General features: G+C 31.0%; 1 protein-coding gene across 1 annotated transcript in view; it reads right to left on the bottom strand.

Annotated features, from left to right (window-relative positions):
- Window positions 1–4,949: 4,949 nt before the first annotated feature.
- Window positions 4,950–25,788, bottom strand: part of LOC107442789 (uncharacterized protein CG3556) — a 36,354-nt gene continuing 15,515 nt past the window's right edge. Inside the window, exons 4-13 of the mRNA XM_087151059.1 lie at window positions 23,206–23,387; window positions 21,774–21,936; window positions 20,127–20,246; window positions 17,871–18,084; window positions 15,881–16,128; window positions 13,914–14,092; window positions 12,025–12,217; window positions 8,496–8,667; window positions 6,376–6,515; window positions 4,950–5,311 (exon numbers count right to left, since the gene is read on the bottom strand). Coding sequence (XP_087007185.1) covers window positions 5,244–5,311; window positions 6,376–6,515; window positions 8,496–8,667; window positions 12,025–12,217; window positions 13,914–14,092; window positions 15,881–16,128; window positions 17,871–18,084; window positions 20,127–20,246; window positions 21,774–21,936; window positions 23,206–23,387 — 1,679 coding nt within the window. The 3' untranslated portion in view covers window positions 4,950–5,243. The remainder of the gene's footprint in view (window positions 5,312–6,375; window positions 6,516–8,495; window positions 8,668–12,024; window positions 12,218–13,913; window positions 14,093–15,880; window positions 16,129–17,870; window positions 18,085–20,126; window positions 20,247–21,773; window positions 21,937–23,205; window positions 23,388–25,788) is intronic.

Genomic DNA, 25,788 nt, shown 5'->3' with positions numbered 1-25,788 from the left:
ATACAACTATTTATATCAATACAAAAAAGAGTTTTATCTTTCTCAAAACTAATAAAGAAACAGAGCAATATTTTTTCTACATATTACCAGAAGTCAAGTGTATCGATTTATTTCTTTTAGTTTTGGTAGATAAATTCAATAATTGTTTATATAATGGGCCGATTCGATTAAAATTCGTCATTCATATAAATTATCAAAAAACTAACTTTTAGGGTTAATCTAGGTTTCCCACAAGTCTTAAAAAAATATAATGTTTATTACATAAAAAGAACCTCGATCATCCGAATTATTTGTGATTTACACAATATTTTATTTTAAAAGGAAAATGTATGTGTATGAAAACTCCGACTTTCCAGATTTTAAAACTAATAGTGGTATAATAAAATGAAGCTTCCACTAGCATTGACGTGAAAGAATATATACTTTCACAGATTTTCTAATGTCTGTAGGTTTTTCTAAGACTTTTTCTGAGATCGAACTTTAAATTAATTTACTGTCACAAGACGAATACTTACAGGAAGTCTGAGCTAAAACAAGGGGATGGGGATAATAGATAAATTTTTTCATTTCTGGTTTGAGAAAAATTAACTCTATCCGTACCTCTTCGTCCCAGTTACAGTCACTAGAGCGCCAAAGGGTTTTTGTATTTGCAAAATATTTAAAAATATAGCTATGTCGTGGTTTGCCTATAGTCTTGGACATTTCCGGGTTTGGTCCCCTATGAGTATCCTTAAGTTTGTCCAACACTCCTTGTCCCCTTATCTAAAAGATATTGGTTTGCACCTAATTTTTCTCTGAGTCTTTGTTTTCAGTTTTTTTTTTGTGAGTTACTGCTTGGTTGGCGCCAATACTTGGCGATGTTGGCATAGGTACCTATACGGAAGACACCTTTTTATTTTTTTAAAGGTGCAAAGCATTCGTAGCTGTCATGGGTCTTTAATCGATATAAAATATGCACAGGAATATTTCTTGCCGGGAAAATTATTTTACTCCTTTCTGAAACAAGCTTGAAACTTAAATTTTATCTTCTGCAAGTATTTTCTCACTTCTGTGAACTCCACGCGAGAGTTTATCTCGTGATGGTAAGAGAATAGTTTCTGTTTGTTGAAAACCAATAAACTCATTCCATTGCCCTCGGGAGTTTACCCAAATGCTTTGACGAGATCATACATGTTAATTTAACCCTTAGGCAACAATTGCTTCCATATTGGAATCATGTCCTTTATTTCATAAGTCAAAGTTTAGAATTAATTCATTCTTATATAACGATTGCTTAAAATTGAAAATACTCATGCTCATTATATCAATAACATTATATAGACATGGAAGGATCCTTACAATATTTATAAAATGAAAATTGGAAACTAAAACTAGAAAATAACAACTTCTTTAAACTATAACCCATTTACATTATAAATTATTTTATTATATTCATCATTATACGTGAGAAATTTTGTTCTGCTGTGTCTCTTTCTGTAACATATATTGTTGGTAAAGAATCTATTTCAAGATAATAGTCTTTGATTTTCGTCACCACTAATAAATTTTTCTAAGAACCTGGTGGAAGCCAGATGTTTATATTTCGAAAAAAAATTCATTTACAACGATAAATCTTTTATTTAATAACAACTAAATAATTATATGCATGTGTTTTAATTTTTAGGTCCAGATCAAATTACATTGAAAGATGAAGATCACCTTGTAATGTGGTACAAAACAGCGACTATTTAAACACGGTGGTGTTATTCCATTCATGTATAATTTTGAATTTTCTGAAAGGGATTCCAATTCTCTACGAATTTTTTTTGTTATTTTAGAATAAAAAAGTTTGCCTTTGTAAATTAGTTCGAATTTTGAACTGTAAACTTGGTTGTTTAAATATATGCTATTGTTGTATTATTACTTCAGACTTATACTTTGGTTATTAAAAGTACAGTGGAGCATCGTTTATACGACGATCACTTATACGACGTTTACATTTATACGACGTTTTAGTGTGGTCCCAAATCATTCCCATTCATTTTAATGTAAAAATATATCGTTTATACGACGAAAAGAATCGGTTATACGTCGATTTTTAGATTTTGCTCTTTATTTAATTTTTTTATTTTTTCTTGTGTATTTTAAAAAAGGGCGGAATTTGCCAACATGAATGATACAGAAAAGGGTGTCAACAAGAATGCTTGGATGACGACCGTAATTTTTACTAGATGACTGAAAAAACTAGACAATGTTATGAAGAGGAAAAAGCGAAAAATTTTGCTATTCATCGACCAATGTCCAGCGCACCCATCGATACTAATTATTTTGGAAAATGTAAAAGCTCTCTTTTTTCCTGCACATTGCACAAGTGCGCTTCAGCCATTAGATTTGGCCGTGATTAGAAATCTAAAATTGCATCGTAGAAAGCAGTAACTTCAACTCGCTATTCAAAGCATTGTAGAGAATAATAGCAAGAAAATATAATTGAAGGTAACATACATTCAAATGGCTCACTGCAATTTTTCTCCTTTGGTTATTTGTTTGTTTTGCTTTGTCTAATTTAGAAATTTATGTAAATCAACACGTTAAACATTAAAATTAACTGAAAACAGAGTTAGTTTCAGTTTTAGAAGTAAAAATCGATTATACGACGTTATCGTTTATACGACGTTTTTCGGTGGTCCCTTCGGCGTCGTATAAACGATGCTCCACTGTAATTATATTATTTGGTGAACAATAATTTTAGATTAATTCTGGATTGGTATGCTAAAAATTTCCTTTTTGAGAATACTATTTTGCTGATATTATATGTTATATTAATTTACAGCTTATATTAGTACATAATTTCTCTTAACATTTGTAAAATAATCATAAAATAAATCATAGTAAAAGTTAAGTTTTGCGGAGTATTACTATTGCAAAAAATATTTTAGTTTTGTTGTTTTTTTCGTGTTAATATATTTCATCGCGTTAAAATATTTTTTATTAATGTTCACAGTTTTATAAAATATTTATAATGAGTGATAGTTTTTAAAATACATCAGTACATTAGAAATTGCCATTAACATTTTAATTTCCATCAACTTAGAAAAGCTCATTACTTAAAAGAAAATAGTATAACAGGAGATAAATTTAATGTTACGGCGTAGTTTTAAATATTCTGCACGGTGTAGTTTTATTAATAAAAAGTTTAAATATTTCACGCGGAGTGTTTTTGCTGCCAAAAAAATGGAAACATATTAGTAAAGAAAAATATATTTTATTTAAATATGAACTTTTTTATTGCAATTTTTCACTTGCACACAACACTAGAACTTGGTCCTCTTTTGCATGATTGGTATGGGGGCGGCCGGCCTGGTCTTGCTCTCATCAGGGCAAGCAATAGGCGTGTCCAAACGGTGCTTGCCAGACTTAGGAGCCGACACACTCGTTCCCAACGTCACGTTGCGGGCCTTAAAGTCTATCCACCCTGCCCTAAGTGCAATGTGAACCAGTCTGCTCCTGCCCACATCCTATCGTATGTTGGCTGCCAGACGAGCCACCTGGTCTCCAACCCTGCTGCAATAGTTCATAGCTTTGGGAGATTTTTGGATGAGTTCATGGACTTGATTTAATGCTTCTGTTGGTCAAGTGGGTATAAGCAACAACAACAGAACTTGGTCCTCACTCACGGGGTAAATACTGAATTTGTTGCTTCATTCTTTAGTAGTTATCGTAATAAAGACCTTTTTTCCACCAATAATGTTGCCATCAGCAACCGATCATACAGATGAAATTTAAAAGAGCAAAAAGTTAAGAGATGCAACTTTTTTTTTTTAATTTTGCAAATGCATTAACGTGTCACAGCATGATTAAAATCCTAATTTGCTTGGAAAGGAAAAAAACTGGATGTTATAACAAGGGTCCCAATTGCTTCACCGTCTTTAAAACATTACATTTTCAGAGAATTGAAGGCTAAGTTTTTATAGATTCCGAGCATACTTTAAAACCTCACCCCAAATGATTTGCAACAAAGGGCTTTCAAAACACATGTTTCTATTGTTTAAAAGCTATTGTGGCTACAATACTTTTTATCAATTTTTCCAAACTAAGGACGAAACATTAACGCATAAATTTTGCTACCATTACGGAAAGTTTCCCAATAAACCGAGAAAAATTTACATTTTGAGTCAGATTATTTTTAGATTATTGTGACTACCTTCAATAATTAAAAAAAACTTCAAATAAATGTACGTGCTATTATCAATAAAAAGGAGTGACGGTCAGGAAATGCAGAGCTGCCAACTTTCTACGCTTTTTGTAAAAATTTATTCCAGTGGTAGCTAAGTTAATACTTTAATATATTATCTTTTTATTCATTTAAACTTATATTCCACACCACAACATATAAAGGAATTAAAAGTTCATATGCAACACCACATTATACCAGGTCACTCATGGCGAGGTATTAAAAATGTTGGCAAAATAACAAAAAATTCTGGAAGCTTTGGTTTCTAAATGTCTACCGCCCTATCAAATATTTTGCAAAAAGCGTAACAGTTGGCAGGCACGTAAATGGTTATTATTTCAGATAAAAAGTTCGATACATACCACTTACAGAAATGCCAACTGCTCCGGACGCTCCACCATAATTTATAGAACAGTTAACAACTCTACATACTTACTAAAAGTTAGAAATAATTGACTAATTTCGCCTACTTATTAAATGGTGTAGCTTAACTTACAACTAACCAAGGGGAAAATATATATACCTCTTCAAATCTTTTAGAAATAGTGGTGGATAAAAATCTAATAAATTGAATTTAATACCTCCAGAAATACACATTAATGTACTACCACTCGAATATATTTACTTGCTGTTGGCATCTCTACAGTTATACTAGCTCAATTTCCATTCCTGGTAGTTAACAGTACCTAACTAAATGTATGAATGAATATAAGAGAAAATTTAAATGTAAAAGATTGTGTTTACAACAATAAGTAATTTTATTTGATTAATATAATACTTATACATTCTTTATTCAGTATAACATTTAGAATAAGTCTATATCAGAACTGCTATTTCATTTAAACATTCAACTCAAGATTAAATCACTTCATCTTAAAGTTAGAATTTCTTAAATTTACCAAACAACAAAATGCATGAGAAGAATCCTTTATTTTTACATAAAAAATAGAACTTAAAGTGTAAAATATGTAAAAGTTCATGTTTTTAATTTTCATTTACACTATCGTTGGTCGAACTACTAATAAAACACTTTTCAGAAATGTGCTTTCTTGTACCACATGACCAAATGCTCCTTGTCTTGCATAATAAGTTGGTCTGGACCTAAAAAGAATTGTTTCAAAAATTATTTCTTTAATTTGTTTTAGTAAATTGTATGTAAATAGACCGAGAATATTTCATTCAAATAAAAGTAAAGAGTTAATATTAGACACTGTGTGATTTAAAAAATTTGTTTAATGGCAAACAAATCAAATGTAATTTAATTTTCCCCTTTAGATTCTTAAACGATTAAAAAAAAGAATATTTTTCTTTCAATCTTTCATTTTTCTTCCATAACATTGAGAGTTATTGAAGTTTATAAAATTTGATTTTCAAAACTGAAGTTAATGACATATTTTTTCAGACATTAACTTAAACTGTAAATTAAATAAAGATAAAAAAATAAAAAATAATGAAAAAAAGGTTTTTAGTTAATGGATTCAGTTTTTATAACAAAAAAATTATTAAAATCCATCTTACTATATACACTTTGATTTTGTTATGCCTAAAAATTAATTTAGAAGCATTAAATTAGTAGGTAAAAATGTAGTAAAAATGTATATAAAAAAAATAACTAAATTAAATTAAAAAGTATTAAATAAAATTATTAAATTAAAAAAAGTATTAAATTAAATTATTAAAGTGTAAAAAGGCATTAAATTCATTTTCTGATGAAAAAATTTTGCGTTAGCTTTATGTGATCGTAGAAAAATTAAAAAAGTAGTATTCGATTTCCTATTCAAACTATTTCAGTTTCCTCTTGTTTCGCTATCTACATTAAAATAAAAAAAATAAAAAAATTTCGATAGCTTTCTGTGATCGTAGAAAAATCATAAAAGTAGTATTCCATTTTCTATTCCAATTATTCAAGTTTCCATTTATTTTTGGAAGAAATAATGTATCTATTGTTACGACTACTTTTAATAATTCAGAAGATATGAATTCAGTACTACAATAACTCCATGAAAAAAAATATTATTTTGAAAGTGCTGTTATAAGGAAAAGTTTGCGCTAGAGCTTTGATAAAATTGTGCATACCATTTCAATAAATTTTCAATGCAATATAATTTGAAATATGATTCAATTATTTAAGAAATAAATTTATGTAATGAAATTCAAAGTCTTACCGAAATTGTAGTGAGTGAGATTGTCTGTCACATTAGCTTGACCTTGATAAAGCAGCCAGAATAATCCAGCTTCTGGGTCATTAGTTACTCCACTAATTTCATATACGTATAGCATTCCAGAAATAGATTCGTATTTAAAACTAAAAAAGAAAAAAAAACAAGAAAAATCTAGTAGTGAAGACTATACGTAAATATATATATGTCACGGCGAAAGACCGAAAGCGGTGGTTGTTGACTTTCACCGATGAATGTCGACAAACACCATATACGTCGGTGAAAGATCGAATATATCATTACATTCTTGTACATTCGGACCCTCACCGGTGTATGTCGACAATCACAGATATGCTTTGGTGAATGTCCGAAATATTTATTACATTCGATTTTATATGAATTTATTCGTGGATATAATTACATTTATTCGATATTTTAACCCTACACTGAGGTTTTTTTAAGGTTAAGTGCCACTGCCTGGTATACATTTGCCCGGTATACTCTACACTGATGTTTTTTTAAAGGTTAAGTGCCACTGCCCGGTATACCTTACACTGATGTTTTTTAAGGTTAAGTGCCACTGCCCGGTATACATTTGCCCGGTATACCCTACACTGATGTTTTTTAAGGTTAAGTGCCACTGCCCGGTATACATTTGCCCGGTATACCCTACATTGATGTTTTTTTAAGTTTAAGTGCCATTGCCCGGTATACCCCACACTGATGTTTTTTTAAGGTCAAGTGCCATTGCCCGGTATATATTTGCCCGATACTCCAAACACTGATGTTTCTTCTAATCTATCGTCAATAAGTTTTAAAATATAGAATAAATATAAATATATCAAAAAAATATAATAATATTAACGAATAAATTAATATAAAATTGGATATAACAAATATTTCGGACATTCACCAGAACGACTATGTGATTGTTGTCATTCACCGGTGAGAGTCAGAAATATGGGTATTTAGCAAATATTTCGGACATGCACCAAGCGACTACATGAATGTCGACATTCTCCAGATTTCGGTGTTTCACCGTAACATATATATACTATTTTGTTCGATTTATAATGCAGTGTAGAAACTAGAGTTCAGCAGTATAACATTGTATCGTCAAATATTGATATTTTGAAATATTGTGTTAACTTTATTTTAAAGTGTTCTTCTTAGGTATCAAATACAATATTTATGATATCAAATATAATGTATTATCGATGACAATAGATAGAACAAAATATAACAACTAACATTATCAAAAACGATAAATGGAAAATGGCGAACTTGTCATCAAAAATAATAAAACCATTTTGTATTTAACGACAAAATCACATAGTATTTAAATATGATGATGCATATCCAGCAACAAAAAATTGTCCCACAGCTTAATTCATGAGTTCCCTTGTCTTCTGGGTTGGGTTCTAAATTGCAAAGACATGGAGTTTAACATTGACAGTCACAAACTAAAAAATGGTTTGGCAGTTCAACGTCGGTTTTAAAATAAAATCAACTTATGACATATATTTATAAGTCACTTTCGTTGAATATTTAAAACTTTTTACAGTTATAGTTATCAGAATTTATAACTAAAAGAAGAATTATGCCTATCTCTCTAATGCAGTAAAAAGTGAAAGAAGCTATTTTTATATTCTTATCAATTCTATAAACTTATAAACAAATTTTATGTATTTTTATAAACACCCTCATTTGTTCGAGATACTAGGAACGTTTTGTAAGAGAAAAATTAAATTTTTTTCATGATTAAATAATTACCAGCACTTTTAATCAAAATATCAACTTTCTTGTTGGACCGACCAGGTGGCCGAGTGGTTAGCGTGTCTGACTACGGAGCCATTGTCCGCGGGTTCAAATCCTGCTGTGTGCATGGATGTTTCTTTCTCTCTCTGTGTGTTCTAATTCCTTTCTCCTTTGTGTGAATGTGACCCGCCCTATAAACAGGTTTATGGTTGTGTGACGTGGGCGACGCTGCTCCACCGCCGTAGCTTCACCACACGTTCTCACTGGATAACGAGAAAAGAGTAGCAGTTCTAGCATTCCTGTGGCCGATGGGACAATCCCAAAGTGCCCGCCATTAAAAAAAAAAACTTTTTTGTTGGTATAATTACTTAAATTTGCTGTCCTCAGTTTTGGCTAATTCCATTACGTCATAAGCTGTATAGTTTTCTGGCACTCTCAGTGAGATGGTGTGGATGACATCAATTTCGTCCCCAACAAATAGGGAGTACTGGATACGCATTTTGGGACCGGCATAATCACTAATTTCAGATGAAAGATTATCTGTAAATTAATTAAAAGAAAATTCTATATTTGAATAGAATTATATATACATTAAAAGTAAAAAAGCCATATAACATGTTACCACCACTAATTACACAAACATATATCATAGCATACCTGCCAACTTTTAATTCCTTCCATTATCATTTTTCCCAGTGGTATTAAAATGGAATTAGAACTTCAACTTTAAGCAAACAAATACGTTGTATTTGAGAACACTTGAGTTGACAACCATGTTAGTAAGGCATATTAATATATCTGCTTAATTTTTCTAAGAATAGTGGTGATTAAAATCATTAAAAAAACTAAGTTTATAAAAGAAAAAATAATATATATTTACTACTACTTTAAATATGAAAATAAAATCTTCCGGAAAATCCGGAAGAGTTGGCAGGTATGTAATAGCTTCAATTATGACGCTACACTACGGTACTAACTTATGCATCTCCAGCTTTGTGCAACATCTCCACATCACTCCTTAAAAAACTCAAAATATGCTAGAATAAAATCCTCAGGAAAATAACAAAAGCAAGATGGTTTATCCGCAATAAAAACATACATCGCGACCTCAACATAGAATTTTTAGATCATCATATTGCAAAGTTAAATTTCAGATTTTTCGAAAAGACCATAAATTGTGAAACCGCAGGATTCAACGAAATTTTTACTTTTGAAAACTTAAGAGAAGACATAAACCTCAGACCGATGGCAGCTCATTTTTGTAGTGACGTAATTTTAACTAAAATACAAAATATTTAATTTCCTTTTATTCCAATTGCATTCCAATTACCAGAAAGAACCACCTTAAAGACCACAATACAAGACGAATGGGAAAAAGGCCGCTAACGGCCCCAGGCGCCCAGATATATTTCGATGATGATGACATTACGGTAGGCAAACAACTCAGTAATGAAACATAGGGTTGTAATACATAGAGATGTCTCAAAATCTCGCAAAATAATGATACTGACAGCTTAAGAAGTCTATCTTCATGTTTATTTTCTTTGCAAGAGGGCAATATTTTATAATCGTCCTTTGTCTTTAATGTCTATTGAGCTTAACGCTCCTTTAAAGTTTTGGTCTGTTTACTTGGAATAAATATACTTACTAATTTTAAAATTTTCGTTTGCGTATTTAAATATAATTATGAAAAGACAAATGATTCTATAATTAGTATTACTTTCCACGACGAATACTTTAATCGACACAATTTTTCCCATTACTAGTCGCATAATTTTGAAGAAAACGGTCATAAAAAGAGTCGCAGAGATGCCAACTTGCTCCGGACAGCAAATATATATTTTAAAGTGGTAGTTTATGAACTGTGATTCTTTGTTTAATAAATTCAATTTAGTAGATTTTTATCCATCACTATTTCTAAATAACTCGTAGGCTTATATAATTCACTACTTTATAGTACTTATGTCCAGCATTCTGGGACCGATATTCTACATATTATACACTTATGATTTTCCTATAAACAAAGCCGATTATAACAGCATAACAGCCTATTACGCTGACGATACCGGTATTATTATTAAATCCAGAAACCCAAATCATGCTCTTCAAAAACTACAAGACCATATAGACGAAATAGAAGACTGGTGCTTAAAATGGAAAACTGCAGTAAATGCTGGAAAATCACAAATATTAATTATACAAAAAAGAATTAAAATACTTCCACAACTTCAACCAAAAATGTTCAACATACCAATACCAATAGTTAAAAAAGCAAATTATCTTGGCCTTATAATCAATAGCAAACTCACCTGGAATGATCACATCAAAAGCACAATAGATAAAGCAAATGCAGCAATAATAGCCATACAACCATTAATATATAATCAGAATATGTCACTTAAACTAAAGAAGCTACTATATACAGCAATGATCCGCCCAATACTTACCTATGCCTCACCTGCCTGGACAACGATACCTCAACATCTACTGAAGAAATTAAACCAATGCCAAAACAAGATTCTTAGAAAAATAACCTGTGCAAGATGGTTCATCCGGAATACCAATATACATGCAGACCTCAAAATACCAACTCTATCACAGCATATATACAAGCTAAACGCAGATTTTTTTCGATAAAGCCATAGAATGTAAAACAGCAAATTTTAATGAAATCTTTAAATTTGAAAATTATATCAAAGATAAAAACTACAGACCAATAGCTGCACATTTCACCTCCGACGCCTCATATCATAACTATCAAAACAAATAATTTCATCAACCTTTCTGAAAATAACGTTTACTCATGCTGATACAATTCTGAACAACTGCAAAATCAAACAAACACAGTTTAGAGCAAGCTGCTCAATTTATTTTTGATTCCTTTTTAGTTATTCAAGCAAAGAGCTTGAAAAATTCATAAAAGCAACTCCATTGCCTGCTTACCTCATTGCTCAACCAAAACTGCTCAGAAATTCCAGATGAATGGGATAGGGGCCGCTTCGCGGCCCAGGTGCCCAATAAGATCAAAACACTAGGACTAGGACTAGTACTTATGTCATGCTGTACCTTTTAAAAAGCAAGCAAAAATAGTCAAGTATTTGCAAAATTTACTTTGTAGTTGTTTACCGTTTTTTTTATTATTTTGGCGTGTCCGGAGCAGTTGGCATCTCTGAAGTGGATGTACAATATATGTATTCATATTTACTTTGAAAGTAAATCAGAAATAAGTATGCTTGACGAGTTCTGACATCTAGATTAAGATAAACTAACTCATTACAAATAGTGTGATGCTAGATTGAGAAATATACAAGATTCCGAGCAAAACAAATAGATTGTTTTAATCTTTTGAACACTTCAACCTCGAATAGATTCTCATCTAAACTCCACTCCGTCATTTATTAGAGATGCCAACCTGCTCCGAAACAGCAAATAAAAATTTTCGAGTGATTGTTTATTAATGTGTGATTCTTGGTTTAATAAATTCAATTTATTAGGTTTATATCCACCCCTATTTCTAAATAATTCTTAGGCATATATAATTCGCCACTTTGTTAAGACTAAGAAATGTAACACCGTTTAAAAAGTAAGTAAAATTAGTCAAATATTTGCAATTTTTTGTTTGTAGTTGTTTACTGTCTTTTAAATTATTATGGTGTGTCCGGAGCAGATGGCATCTCTGCGTTTTGATCCAATTTCAGACCAAGAATAAAATCTTGTAATTGAAGTTTTGCTACCACTTTATTTGGGAATAGCATCCGACTGAAAAATTTAAAAATTAGCAGCTTTACGATAAAAGCAGCAAAATCAAGCCAATTCAATAAATAAACAAATGTTCTTTCGAGCTAGAGTTGTTGTCTAACAAAAAAGTAAAATAAAATAGAATGAGAATTTTATTACCATATCCGCTTCTCCTTGGATTTAAACTGCAATTTACTCTGGCGACATCTGAAAGGCTTTTGGCATTGAGAACTGGAAGAGCTAGGTAACTCGCCAAAAGATCATGAGGTAGTGATAGTTTACGAATCAAGTGTTTTATGGTGGCATTTAGCTTCCAGTCTTTTGAGTATTCATGGCCACTTGAAAGAAGTGCCTGTAACAGCATGGACGCGAGTTAGGGTTAATAACGTGTCTGGTTTCTCTAAAAAGAGTTTTTTTTTATGCTTTTCATGCTCATAATCTGATTTGCCTTTAGAATTACAAATGTAACTAAAAAAACTGTAATTAACGATATCCAGAATTTAAATGTATAATACCTCGTATGTGTGAGTTACACTATTTCATAGTTAAAACTACACTTCTGCACTCACTTCTCATTGAAATAACATGAGAAGTGAGTGCAGAAGTGTCATTTCAGCTTTGAACCAGCGATATGGTGCTCTCGGTCAAAAATGTGTTAGCACCAGAACTTTACAAAGCTCCAGAATTTCACAAAACAATTAGATTATTAACATGGTTTTTGAAACTCTGTCAAAAGGAAACAAAAAGTGCTAAAGTTTGAGTGATTTATTCTTGAAGCAAAACGATGATTTTAATCTATATATATATATATATATATATCGTGTGATCTCGGTTGTAGGACAGACAAATAACTTAAATATTTGAAAAGTTATTAAACTTTTTTACAAATCACCAAATTGGCGATATTTTTTTTTTTTTTTTTTTTTTTTTTTTTTTTTTTTATCTGCATTAAAAATTATCAAAATACTACTTTATTCTCAGTTTTTGTAAATTTTTATGAGCTCAGATAATACAGCACCAGAGAAAGTATTTGAACATCAGACCAGAAACGCTTTTCACTTTCACAGAGTTTTGGCTTTTCTCCATACAGACGTTTTACCCTGATGCTTCTGTCTTTAGATGGGCTAAACTTGTCCTAACAGTCATGAGTGACTGTTAAAAACTCACAGCAGTTATGAAAATAGCATATTATTCGCTAAAGATAAGCATAATTTTATATGAGTCTTCGAAAACAATCCTTAAAGAACAAAGTAAAACTAAAATTTATTCTTATTACTGATAAAAGGTTCGCGGAGACCTGTACTATAGTAAAAGGGTAGGTATTAAAAAGATAAATTTTAATACTCAATAACCATACCCTTCTATAAAAATCCGTGTATAGCATTACATTCTCAGAATAAATGTCCCGAAAACAAGAAAATGTAAATTCTGCTTCAAAACTTCGCTCCCTCTTTTTTATTCGAATACAATTCCATACCTGCCAACTTTTACGCATTTGGCGTAAAATTTTATTTTTATATTTAAAGTGGTAGTAAATACATACTATTTTTTTCTTTTATAATGTAAATTTTTAAATTATTTTCATCACCACTATTCTTAAAAAACTTAAGTATATATATCAATATGCGTTACTTTCATGGTATGCCGATCTTCACCCAAGACATCCACAGCACTCCTGTGGTTATCTTTTTACCAACATCATTACAGGCGCCCACGGGCACTACCACAGATGAAAGAGTCAATTGTCCGCTTCGCGGACAGGCACTCTGTATTCTACTCTAGTTCAAGTTCAAGTTTTGATGGTATGCAGCTTAAACTTTTTCAGATACAATGTATTTTTTTGTTGAAAATTGAAATTTTTATTCCATTTTAATACCACTGGGAAAAATCATAATGGAAGGGATTAAAAGTTGGCAGGTATGCGTTTCGCCTTCCCAATCACGAAAATATCACAGGTGGCTCGAGGGCCGCATTGTCTACAATAAGCCACGAGCCACAATAATCCAAGCACTGCCTTAAGATATATAATTTGATTTCTTCCAACTTACCTGAGTTATTAAAGATGTGGTGTGAACGTTTCCAAAACTCCCATCGGAATGCTGCATTTGTTTGAACTGTTGAATGATGCGTAGATAATGATTTTTCAGATTGCTGTTTTCAGTTTCTTCAAGAATATTGGTCTGATTCTGGAAACAAGAAATAGCCATGGTTGCGATTGCTTGATAGTCTGTAAAATCATATAATCAGAAATTAAATGGCAGAAACTTACTTTATTAGTATTTATTTTGAAATATTATGTCTTTTATGTGAAAATGTTCATAAATACACTATTTTTTATTGGTGTTTTAAAACTAAAAGTGTCAACGGAAGAATGTAATTTTCTTAGCTCAGATATAAGCAACAGCTTTATTAATAAAAATAATTTTCCAATATTGAGAATGGTAACTTTATTTTACTTTCAAACAAATGACGCTGCCAACTGAAGCTTGAGTCAGTATCTCTTCTTCGAACTTGTACACCACCAGAAAGTCAGGTCTTTTAGTTACAGTAAAAATAAAAAGTAACTTGATACAAAATTTTATTAGTTAATGTGCTTTTCGGGAGGCTTTTAGTTAACATTTATGATCTAACTTACTATCCTTAAATTTTAATTACGAGAATTACTTGCATGTTATTTTGAAACAATAATTTACATCCAATTTTTTTAAAACCCTTCATTAAACAGCCAACCCAATTTTTGGGCTTACGACTACTAATGTTCAACTCCGTAGCCTTGTAATTTTGAACCCAATCCAGAAGACAAGGAAACCTCTGGATCAAGTATCGGAAGAAATTTGCCTTTTGATGGACTTTTTGATGGAACTAACCCGCTTTTGCGTTATATGGAGAGGAAGACCACAAGAACCTCCCACGATTAGCCTGACGGCAAGGGGACTCTAACCCATGATCCGTCTAAAACTGAATATATTTAACGTCAGCACTGTGGTCAGTGCAAGCCGGATGCGGAATTCGTATCGACTGGGATTCCAACCCGGTTCACCTCATTGGAAGGCGAAGGCTCTATCCCCTGAGCCATCGCGGCTCACATTCAATTTTTGTAAGTTTTAATGATAACCTAATTCCCATTAAAAATTACTCCGAGTATATATTACGGATTTTTAGCATTTTCCTCAATGCTCATATGTTCTGTGCAAACTCTCATGTAAACACAATACCGTAATATCTGTTTTGGGCAGAACTTACGTAAGTGAAAGCACAATATTTGAGTATTTTGCATCCGAAATTGCCCAACTAATCTACATAAGATTTTCGGGTACCAATGTTTAACACCACAGCAGCTTTCGAAATAAGCGCAGAAATATGGGAATTCTAGGATTGGCATTTAAACAAACTAGCTTCCATGGAGGACTTTTTGATGGAAATGACCATTATTTGTATTTGATGGAGAAAAAAAATCAGGGTCAGCCTCATGGTTAGAGATTTCTTATTCATAATCAGTCTGCTACAGACTAAATGTCATCCCAGAACTGTGGTTGGTGAAAGTGTGAGCTGTAAGCCATGGTTAACTTTACCGATAAATGACCGCCTCTTTCTAGGATTCATCCTAGCTGTTTTCCTGTCTACCTAGGACCACACAAATTTAAAAGAAAAATGATATTTGAAGTTTATAAAACAAAAATGTTTACTTATATAAAATAAGTAAAGATGGAAGAATTTAGGCAAAATAATGCAGATGTAGTTCGACGTTGAAAATCAATATTACACAATGCAGACATAAAAAGTTGTAGACAGATTTTAAGAAAATCCCACGCATCATGGGGCTAACTTTCGTGTTTTTGCATCAAACCGAATATTGATTATTTTTTTGGAAATTTTATTAAAAAAGAAGCGGGGTTTTATTTCGATTTAGCTTTATGTGTGTAGTTTGAAAACAAGTAACGGATGAGTTAGTTTAATAAATAGCAAAAATAATTTTAAAAAAATAGTAACTCATTCCTAAGGAAATTTTACTCACCTCGAATGAAAGGATAGCTAGAATTGGTACTTAAAATTTTATTCAGGTCTCCAATAGCTTTAAGCGGCCAAGATTCCTTAGCATTGCAAAGAGTTAAATACGCTATTGGGTGTGTGAAATTACTTGGCATCTGTACTTGCTCCTTAAGACGTTTGATTAAATTCTGTCCGTAAAAATGACGAGGGTTGTGACATGTTACCAATAATCCATTGATGATCATACTCAGTTGTTCATTTGAAAGTGACTTCCTGAAATAAGAAGGTCAATTTGTACATTCTAATTATTTTATATTTTTATTGTTAGGGATGCTAATTGGTACGCTTTTTGTAAAATATTTTACAGAGTGGTGGACAATTAAAAACTGAAGCTTTCGGATTTTTAGTAATTTCGCCAAAAGCATCACCACGTTAAAATAAGTGGTGTTTTATCTGAACTTTTGACTCATTTACGTGTAGGGGTGTGAAAAATAACTTCAATTTATTTTTACAAAACAAAGAATCATACAAAACAAAAAAGTGGAGAAAGTTGGCACATCTGAATTGTATTAAAATAATATATCCCATTGTGATAAACACGTTCACGCCGGGATGCACTGTTGTTGGCGCGAGGCGGGTGCGGAATTCGTATCAACCTGCCATGGCTGGGATTAGAACCCGGTTCAACTCATTGGGAGGCGGGTGCTATATCCTCTTAGCCACCTTGGCTTAACACGTTCACGCCGGGGTGACCCACCGGTGGGTCACGCTAGATTGTCTTATCGGGCGGCCTCACCGGACTAAAAACTGGTAACAAATAAATTTCATTTTTTAATTTTTTTCCCGGGAGTAATAAAAATCCATAACTACCAATTGTTTTTAACGGATGCAATTTTTACATTGAATTGCTTCTTCGCCGTGATAAATTTTCTTACAGTGAATTATTATTGTTGAGAATAGATTAACTCCTCCCGAATATTACCTAATATTGAAATAGTTCTTCTACCAGTATTTTCTCTTTTTCCGGCGTGAACGTGTTAATACGACAATTTCCAGACATCATTTTTTGAAATTATTTTTCTCTTCATAACAATAGATATAATTTACAAATTATTTATTAAAAACTAATTTCTCTGAAAATCCTTTGCAGTTTTTTTTTTTTATATAGATTAACTCATTCAGGGGCCATGGTGACCAACCCACTTATTATTGATCATAATATAAACCCCTAAAATTGCAACTTTTAAATCTTAACCTATTCAGGTTTTAATGAACCACTTTTAATTTTGAAAAATGAAACCATAAAACGATTCGTCTGCTTTATGCTCTATTCGTTCGCTTCGAGAAATTTTCACAATAGAATTGCGCTTCGGCGATTTATCATACATTCCTACTCAGATGAATTAGTTAGAGCCCCTCGCGGGGCTGATGCTAAAATAACTGCCACATATGAGTATGAGCAGACGAGAATTCTAACATTAACACAGAACAACTTAACAGTTTAAAATGCCGACTTTTTTTATAAACCAATTAGATTTTTTATGATCGATTTTTTTTATAAACCAATTTTTTATAATCCAATCAAATCAAATCCTCTTGCAACGTTATACATGTGTTTCATTTCAAAGAGCGGCTGTTCTCCCTTATTTATCGAAATGTGTCCCAAAGTCAAGGATTCCAATAAGACTACGAAACTACAACCTTTATTTAACAATTTTATGCTATATATTGTAAAAGATGGCAGGAATTAAATTTCTGTCTTACATGTTTAACTTTTTTAAGGCTTTTATATTGTTTTGAAAGCATAATTGTAACGAAATTATACTGTATAATTTGATAACAAACGAAAACTATACGCAGACGCGGATGATTTTTTTTCTTAACTCGGAATGGAGTATAGAACATCAACTTTAAAGTTTATTTTAATTTTAAATATTTTAAACTTGAAACAAAATATTCAAATGATTTGAAAAAAATTATAAGTTCAAAGAGTATAAAAAATACTTAAAACTTACTTTAATAAGGCAATAGATGTTTTAAGTTCTGAGTGTTTTGCCATTACTTCTTCTTCAAGGTTTTGCCCGTCAAATTTAGCACCACCAGATAAAAATAGGGCCAGGAGAGCCCTGGCCGTATTCTCATTCCAACCCCAGGAGGAAGTGCGCTTACTTTTCAATCTTTGTATTTCCTTCGAGAGTGCCGCAGTTACACCTTCTATTTTAGCTATACCTGTTACAAAATGATTCAGTGCAAATTAGTAAAAACTGTATATTAAAAAGAATTTTGCAAAAGAAGAATATAAAACTCTTTGATGTGTGGTAAACTTTTTAAAAATCACGTCCCGGAGTAAAGTGATTGTAAGGACACGGTTCCCGGTAGAACACTGAAGTCAAGTATAATTGACAGTAGTCAATGAGAGGGTGGGTGACAGCTTTGATTCGCCAGCATTGGAAAAGCTGGTGCGCGGAATAGGTCCTCGTGAAACTGGGTCTAACGTAAAGTGCTCCCAAAGAGGGGAAGCCATCCCCTCTGTAGAGAATCAAAACTGAGATGGTATGTTTTCGGATCATCCTTTGAAGACATACCACCACAGTTATGTATCCGCATTTAAACAATTTTAAAACATTTAAACAATTCTAAAACGGTTTGTTATAAAAACATACTCTTCAAGTATTACGAAATTTCCGTAATTTCAGAAAATATATATTTTTTCCATGGCAATAAAAGTATTGAATTAACATTTTTTATGAATTAAAATTAAATGAATCTCATTTATGCGTATAAGTAATTTAAACTGTTATATAAAAATTCATACAAACCAATTGTCATGTTTATAAAATTTGATAACTCCATTAGTTAGGAAAAATGTAGCTTCAGTTTCCTAACTCTAGAAAAAATTATTGCGAGAAACTCAAATGTTGGAGTTTATGTTAATATAATTTTGAACATGTGCAAACATGTTTTATGATAACAATGTAGCAAAAAAACTGAATATATATTTTTCATGAACCTTTTCGAAACCTTTTGAGTCGTATCTTTACATCATGAGGTTGGTCGCTAAGGGCGTGGCTCACACATACCTACCAACTTTTAATCTCTTCAAAATAGCTTTAACCTAGTGGTAGTAAAACGAAATTTGAATTGACATTGTCAGAATTTTCAATTATAATTAATCCACTCAGTGAAAGACGAAACGATTAGTAGTGTTTAAATTAATAAACATAACGGTAATCAAAATCATTTTAAATAAATGTATTCAAACAAGAATCGAGTTTAAATGGATAAAAACTGGCTACCGGTTTAACTGTAAATTTAAGATCTTCCGAAAAATCCGAAAGAGTTGGCAGGTATGTGTATGTATCTCTCTCTCTTTATATATATATATATATGTGTGTGTAATACAAAAATTATAAATACTTTTGTATTAATAAAAGCATTAAAGCTCTTTCGTTTTCATAAAATATCTTTGGTAAAGGATAAGTGTAGATATTCTATTTTGGGACTTCAAGATTGAAAACATACCAATGAATAATAATTAGATTTATATTTCGAAAGAGGAGTTATTTTAAGATCTTTCACTTCCATATAAGGAAGAATTAAACGATTTTCTATGAGTAATAAATAATTTTGATGAGGCGTAAGAATACAGGGAAGGCAATATGACTGGCCTCTTCACACATTTTAATTATCGTATAAAACAGAGGGAGCAACAGTTTTTGCGTGACTTTTTGGTGTTTCATACTTACCAACTAAACTCCATACAGAGAGAGACGTGTGTTTTTTAATAACAAACTGAAGGAAATAAGCTAGAAAAAGTTGCTAATTTTAATAGATTTTTGCCCATGATTAGTTATTCCTTTTTAAGATTTTAAGCAAGCTTGATATTTTATTTCTGGAATTTTTTTTTAAAAATTAGAATGTTTTTAACAATTACATAAATGTATAATAATAGTAAACTTATATCTTTTAACTCCATCAGAATAATAATAAAAGTAGTTTTGCTTATATTTAATTTTTCAATTCTCATTTCCCTACGACTTGGGAAATTATTTTTGGAAAGAGACATATATGGCAGGTATGCTACCACTACAAAGAATCTTAGCCGTTTACTTGCAGTAATGGGAAGAATGCGTCTACGAAGAATATAGTAGTGTGTTTTCCGGCTGAATATAAAAGAAATCAATTTCTTGGGAGTAAGTCGATTCATTTAGGAATCTTCATTGTTTGTTCGTTGTATTATAAAACAATGCAATTAAATAAAATTTTCTTACCGCAACCAAATTCATCAGCGCCATTTTCGCAGTTTTTTATTCCATCACAAACCTCACTCTTTGGAACGCAAGTGGTATTGGAACAGTGAAAGTTATCTCCAAGGGAACATTTGCTATGTTCTGGGAATAGACAAAGATGTTGCAGTTACACATAAAAAAACTCACTAATGTATGTAATTCTTCGAATAATAGATACGACAATTATGATACATAGTTTTTCATATAAAATAACATATAATTTCCCACTAAATTTACTCAAGAGATTTTTGTTGGAAAATCGGACATGTGAACATCTTTATTCGCGATTGCAATAAATTAAGATATCTGATCCATATTTGGTGATGTTTGCAAGGTAACTCTGATAAAATTTTGAATTTCAAAAAACTTCTCAGATGCCGATAGCTGGAACCATTAATTGGATCGTTGAATGACTTTAAAAAGTTTTTTTTTAAAGTTTTTAAACTAAAAATTAGAGGGGTATCGCTGCAGATACAAGATGGTGGTAAAGACAGGTGGTTGAAACAACCAAGGCCTACAAAAGAGTGTTGTGCTCGAGAAGATGAAATACAAATTAGAAAAGGTAGGAAAATTCTGAAAAGATCGCTTGAAGGAACAAAAGCCTCTAAAGAGATATTGTATTTACCGAGAATAACTGTGGAGAAGCTGATATCAAATGTATTAAAACAACGAAATGACTTTAGTTGGCTGACATTACTGATTTTGAAATACTTTTTACACGAACAATTTTTCTTTCTCATAGTAAATATATCTCTTTAAATAAATTTTTCTCTTAATAAATTTATAATATAGTACATAAAAATGTACTATACATATAATGTACTATATATATAAATAAAAAGTACATGTACAAGTTAATCAATGTTTTATTTTTTTTTTTAATTTCTGTTATAGTATAGATATTATTTAATTTAATTAAAATCTCTATATAGCTAAGAACAATCATTCGAATCTTCATTATACCCTGGAACCTGGTATAATACGAACTTATGCATTTAGTTTACTATACTATGACTAAAATAAAAAAACAGATACTGCTTTTTAAACTTTTGTCATAGTAGAGAAAGCCTTTTTTCTTTAGAGACTATTTATGAGAAACACATACTTTATTTCCATTTTTATTATGGAAATGTTGCTTTCCTATTTTTCTTCTCTAATTAAATGCATTTTTTCTAGACAGAGCGGTTCTTGTAATCAAAATTTCAAGATTACTTCCGGACCATCTATGAGCCGCGATGATTGACTTGTTAAAAGCATTGAATTCTCATAGGGGAGGATTAAAGTTCTATCCTCAGTGGCAGCTTGAAACCCACCAAGCTTAATATCGATGAGTACTAGCTTGTCAGGGAAGAAAAGGCAGCCTATGAGTAGTGCTCGTCAGAATACCACAGTCATGCCATTGGGTTCGAAGCACAAACAAGGTATTATTTTGTAATGGGTAAAAAGACACCAATTCTGAAAGCTTTAAGCATGATCTTTCAAATTGTGCTGGCAGTTTTTCCATTCCAAAACATTTGTTGCTGAAAGAAAGACTGTTCACATAGAGTTAAGTATAAAACTGTTATTTAATTTGCTCCAAACCTTCTACAAGAGGGGTTAAAAAAAGTAATTAATACTGTTTGATCTCACCATTTTCTACAACAGTATAAGTTGCATAAAATCCTTGTTCTTCAGTATGACCGTCAGTTCTAAATGTCAATCTTAAGTAATTGTTTGTAGATATTACTGGCTTTGGCCCATTTCCACAAATCAGTGCGATAACTGAGCTATTTTTCTCTTCACCATCTTGAATCTAAATTAAAAATTGTAAATGGTTCTGTCTTTTATTATCATAATTTACAAATAAATTATTCAAGATATTATATTTCAGTAGAAAATTAACTAAGTTATAAATGAATTTTAAAAAGGCTATTTGTGTTTGAACTATTAAAAACCTATTTTTAAAAAAGTAACAAATATATTGCTGTGAATAAGCAAGAGAGAAATTTTGCTTCTTTTAAATACTGCAAAGTTTCATTTGTTTTTATTTAATGAAAATACAACGTAAGTAATTTCTCTATATAACATAGAAACGTTAGGAAGGCATAAAAGAACTTCGAATTGCTGTCTGCACATTCAAATTAGCCAGAAAATTGGCAGATACGATCTAATTTATATTATTAAATTTCGTTGGTTGTCATCAGCTTAATATTAATAAAAAAATTTTAAAATTCACCAGCAAAATATTTATTTATCCCTAATTATCATGAAATATCTATCATCTTTCCTTAGTATATTTTCTGCCTCCATTACGTTTCAAACTTTGTATTCCAAATTAAAGGCATAAAATAAAAATAAAACAGTATTTATTTGTTACAAATACTATGGCAGTAGCTGTAAAATTTTAGAAAAGCCCAGCTCTTGGTGACTTTTTGAAATCTCGCCAAGGTTGCAATCATTACTGGGATCAACGTTGCTTTTTGATTATTAAAAAAGTAATCTGAATTATTACAAATCTATAAAAGTATTTTTTAATAGAATAAAAAATAACTGAATAATAATCATGATTTTAACAATAAGAGATCAGACTCATAAAGGGCGAAAAAATAAAGCCTTTTACCTCTTTTCTAATGCAATCCAACTTTAGCGTAGGTATACATATAAAATAACCAATCAGGTTTAAGAATTTTGGTGGTGTGATCGGACCTTCAAAATAATCTCCCTGAAATATCAACCTAGTTTGGCGAGATTTAAAAAATTCGTCAAGGGGTGGGCTATTCTAGGGTCCCCTCGGCAGTACCCTATTATGGAAAATTTTATCATTACTTTTGATAAACTTATGTAAATCTGATTTTTTTCAACCTTAATACAATTATCAAAAGATACATAAGTTATATTTTGATCATAAACTTGTGTAAAATTTTTTTCAAGTCAATACACGCAGTTAAAATTATGAGTACAAAATTGTAGAACATTAGGAATTACCCCTTTTTGCACTATTTCTAACTAATCACTCTGTCGAAAAACACTTAACAAGTTTCTTAAGTACCCAAATATTAAATAAGATAAGAAACTATTTTACCTTTAAATAGTCATATCGGCATTGGGGCTCATCTTCTATCACCATATTGTCAAATGTAATATTGATTATATTTCCAGGGCTCGTACGAATTTCGTATATACATTCTGCTAGAGCTGGATAGTTTTCTGGGTAATATGGACTCTTTAGTATTCCCGTAGGTTTGGTGAAAACTCCACCACATTCTGAAAATAAAGTCTGTTTTAATAAGTAAATAAATATATTAAAGTGGAAAAAATAATAGTACAAGAAATTACTTTAAAAGAGAACGCAAAGCCTGTCCACAAATATATTTTTTGTAGACTGGTAGTACATTTCAGAGATAATTAAAATATTGAAAGCATAAAAATTTACAATTTTTTTTATTTTAATAGCTTTTGAACTGTATGGTCATTTGAGAAATATTTTACATAGTGGAAATAAAATAATTAAAATAGAAACTATTATCTAATATTTAAAAAACTTCAAAGTTTATGGGAAAAATCATTATGAAATCAAATGCATTGAATCAAAAAAAATATTAATACTTAAATCATGCTGCCACTGAAAAATAGATTGTGAAGAACCTTCCTGGTAGATAAACGGTATTGCCATACTGCTAAATGCAGAGATGCCAACTGCTCCGGACACGCCAAAATAATTAAAATAACGGTAAATAACTACTAACTAAATTTTGCAACCATTTGACTATTTTTGCTTGCTTTTTAATAGGTACAGCTTGAATTATATAAGCTTACGAATTATTTAGAAATAGTGGTGGGTAAAAATCCACTAAATTGAATTTATTAAACCAAGAATCACAATTTATAAACTACCACTTTAAAATATTTATTTGCTGTCCGGAGCTAGTTGGCAACTCTGTAAATGATCAGCAGCTTGGTGGTAGCGACTTGGAATTATGTCTCGACCCTGAATTTATCTTTGTGCTTACAAGGTGGTAACGAAAATTAAAGAAATATCGATAATTTAATTTCTGTGTTACCGCCACTAAGAATTGTTTTCCAAACAAAGTATACATGCATGAAAACTCCACCTTCAAACCTTATCAAATCATGTTTAATTTATCAAGCAAATATGCTTGATCTTTTGTAATGCTACCTAAATGCTGCATAATTCAAAATGTTTTTTAATTCAACCTGTAAATACTTCATGATGAATGGGTTAGGGGCCGCTGCACGGCCCAGGCACCCAGTTTTAGTTAAATAAAGAGAGAGACCTTCAAACCTCTTAAAATCCAAAGGGTATATTAAAATAAGAAATATCTTCTAGCATAAATTTACTACTAAAGTTTTTCAAGGACTGTTGGAACACTATGTTATTCTTCTCTAAATCTTGCCACTCAAACAGCGATCTCTGATTCAACCTACTTCAGATTTGCCAACTTGTGAGACAATGAATAAAAACTTTTGAGTTGTAGTCTTTCAATGTATGATTCTTGATTTTGAAAATTCGATTTAGAGGGGTTTCACTCACTACTACTTCTAAATAATTCAAAAGGTTATGTGATGCACCACTTTGTTGCAGGTAAGTCGTGATGAGCCTTTTAAAAGTCGGCGAAATATGTCAATAAACTGAAAAATTAATGTCTGAAGACATTTATTTTAAAATATTTTGTCAAATTAAGAGTAATTACTAATTAGCATCTCTTCTGCTTAGGGTTTTGAAGTGTAAAAGTATATAAAATAACATATCTGGCAGACAAAAGCATGCAACTAAGTGGTTCTTCAAATCAAAATATTGGTACTACTCAGCGGAATACCTTGATATCCACAAGCTAATGCAGAATTTTGATCCTGAGAAAGATGGAATTAGCTTGCATTTAGTAATTTCTGAGCATTAAGGAAATCGAGTAGAGTACCCTAAATAAAAGTCGGTAACTCATCTATTATCCTTTATTTCTAACAATATTAATAGCTGCAGAATCTTTGTAACTTGAATCAATTAATAAATTATTTATGATTTTCAAAAATGTTTGAGTCTGAACGTTGAACTTCCTCTCTGACGTTATTTATTTTTTTTAAAACTGTTTAACGTTATTTGCATGAAAAGTTATAGGACTAATTGGTTTTACTCATCGGTTCGAGGGTCTTAGGTCAGGGGGAAAAAAAAGATCTAGCAAAAAATTTGGAGTGACTGAAAAAGATCGAGATTTTCATGCAGAATCAGAAGTTTTTGTAAAATTCATGGTATTTCTTTTCGATAAAATTGAAAATCTTAGTAAATGTTAAGTGGCATTTTAAAAGCATTTATATATATATATATATATATATATATATATATATATATATATATATATATATATATATATATATATATATATATATATATATATATATATATATATATATATATATATATATATATATATAATGCAAAAGTTCAAAAAGTAGAGAAAACATGGAAAAAATTACAGAATAATGTAAAAAGAGATGAAAAAAAATTATTTAAAAAAAATTAAAATTAGGAAAAGAATCAATAAGAATCCCAAAAAAAAGAAGATATAATCTCTTCATCAATTGACACGATTACATCCGCAAAAAAGAGTGCTTTCAAATATTGTATCAGTATAGACAAAGCAAAATAGAT

Source organism: Parasteatoda tepidariorum, chromosome 9 (genome assembly GCF_982258835.1).
Source record: "Parasteatoda tepidariorum strain Cologne lab strain chromosome 9, Ptep-v5.0, whole genome shotgun sequence".
Classification (NCBI taxonomy): Eukaryota; Metazoa; Arthropoda; class Arachnida; order Araneae; family Theridiidae; genus Parasteatoda; species Parasteatoda tepidariorum.
This window is presented reverse-complemented; position numbering and strand designations above follow the sequence as displayed.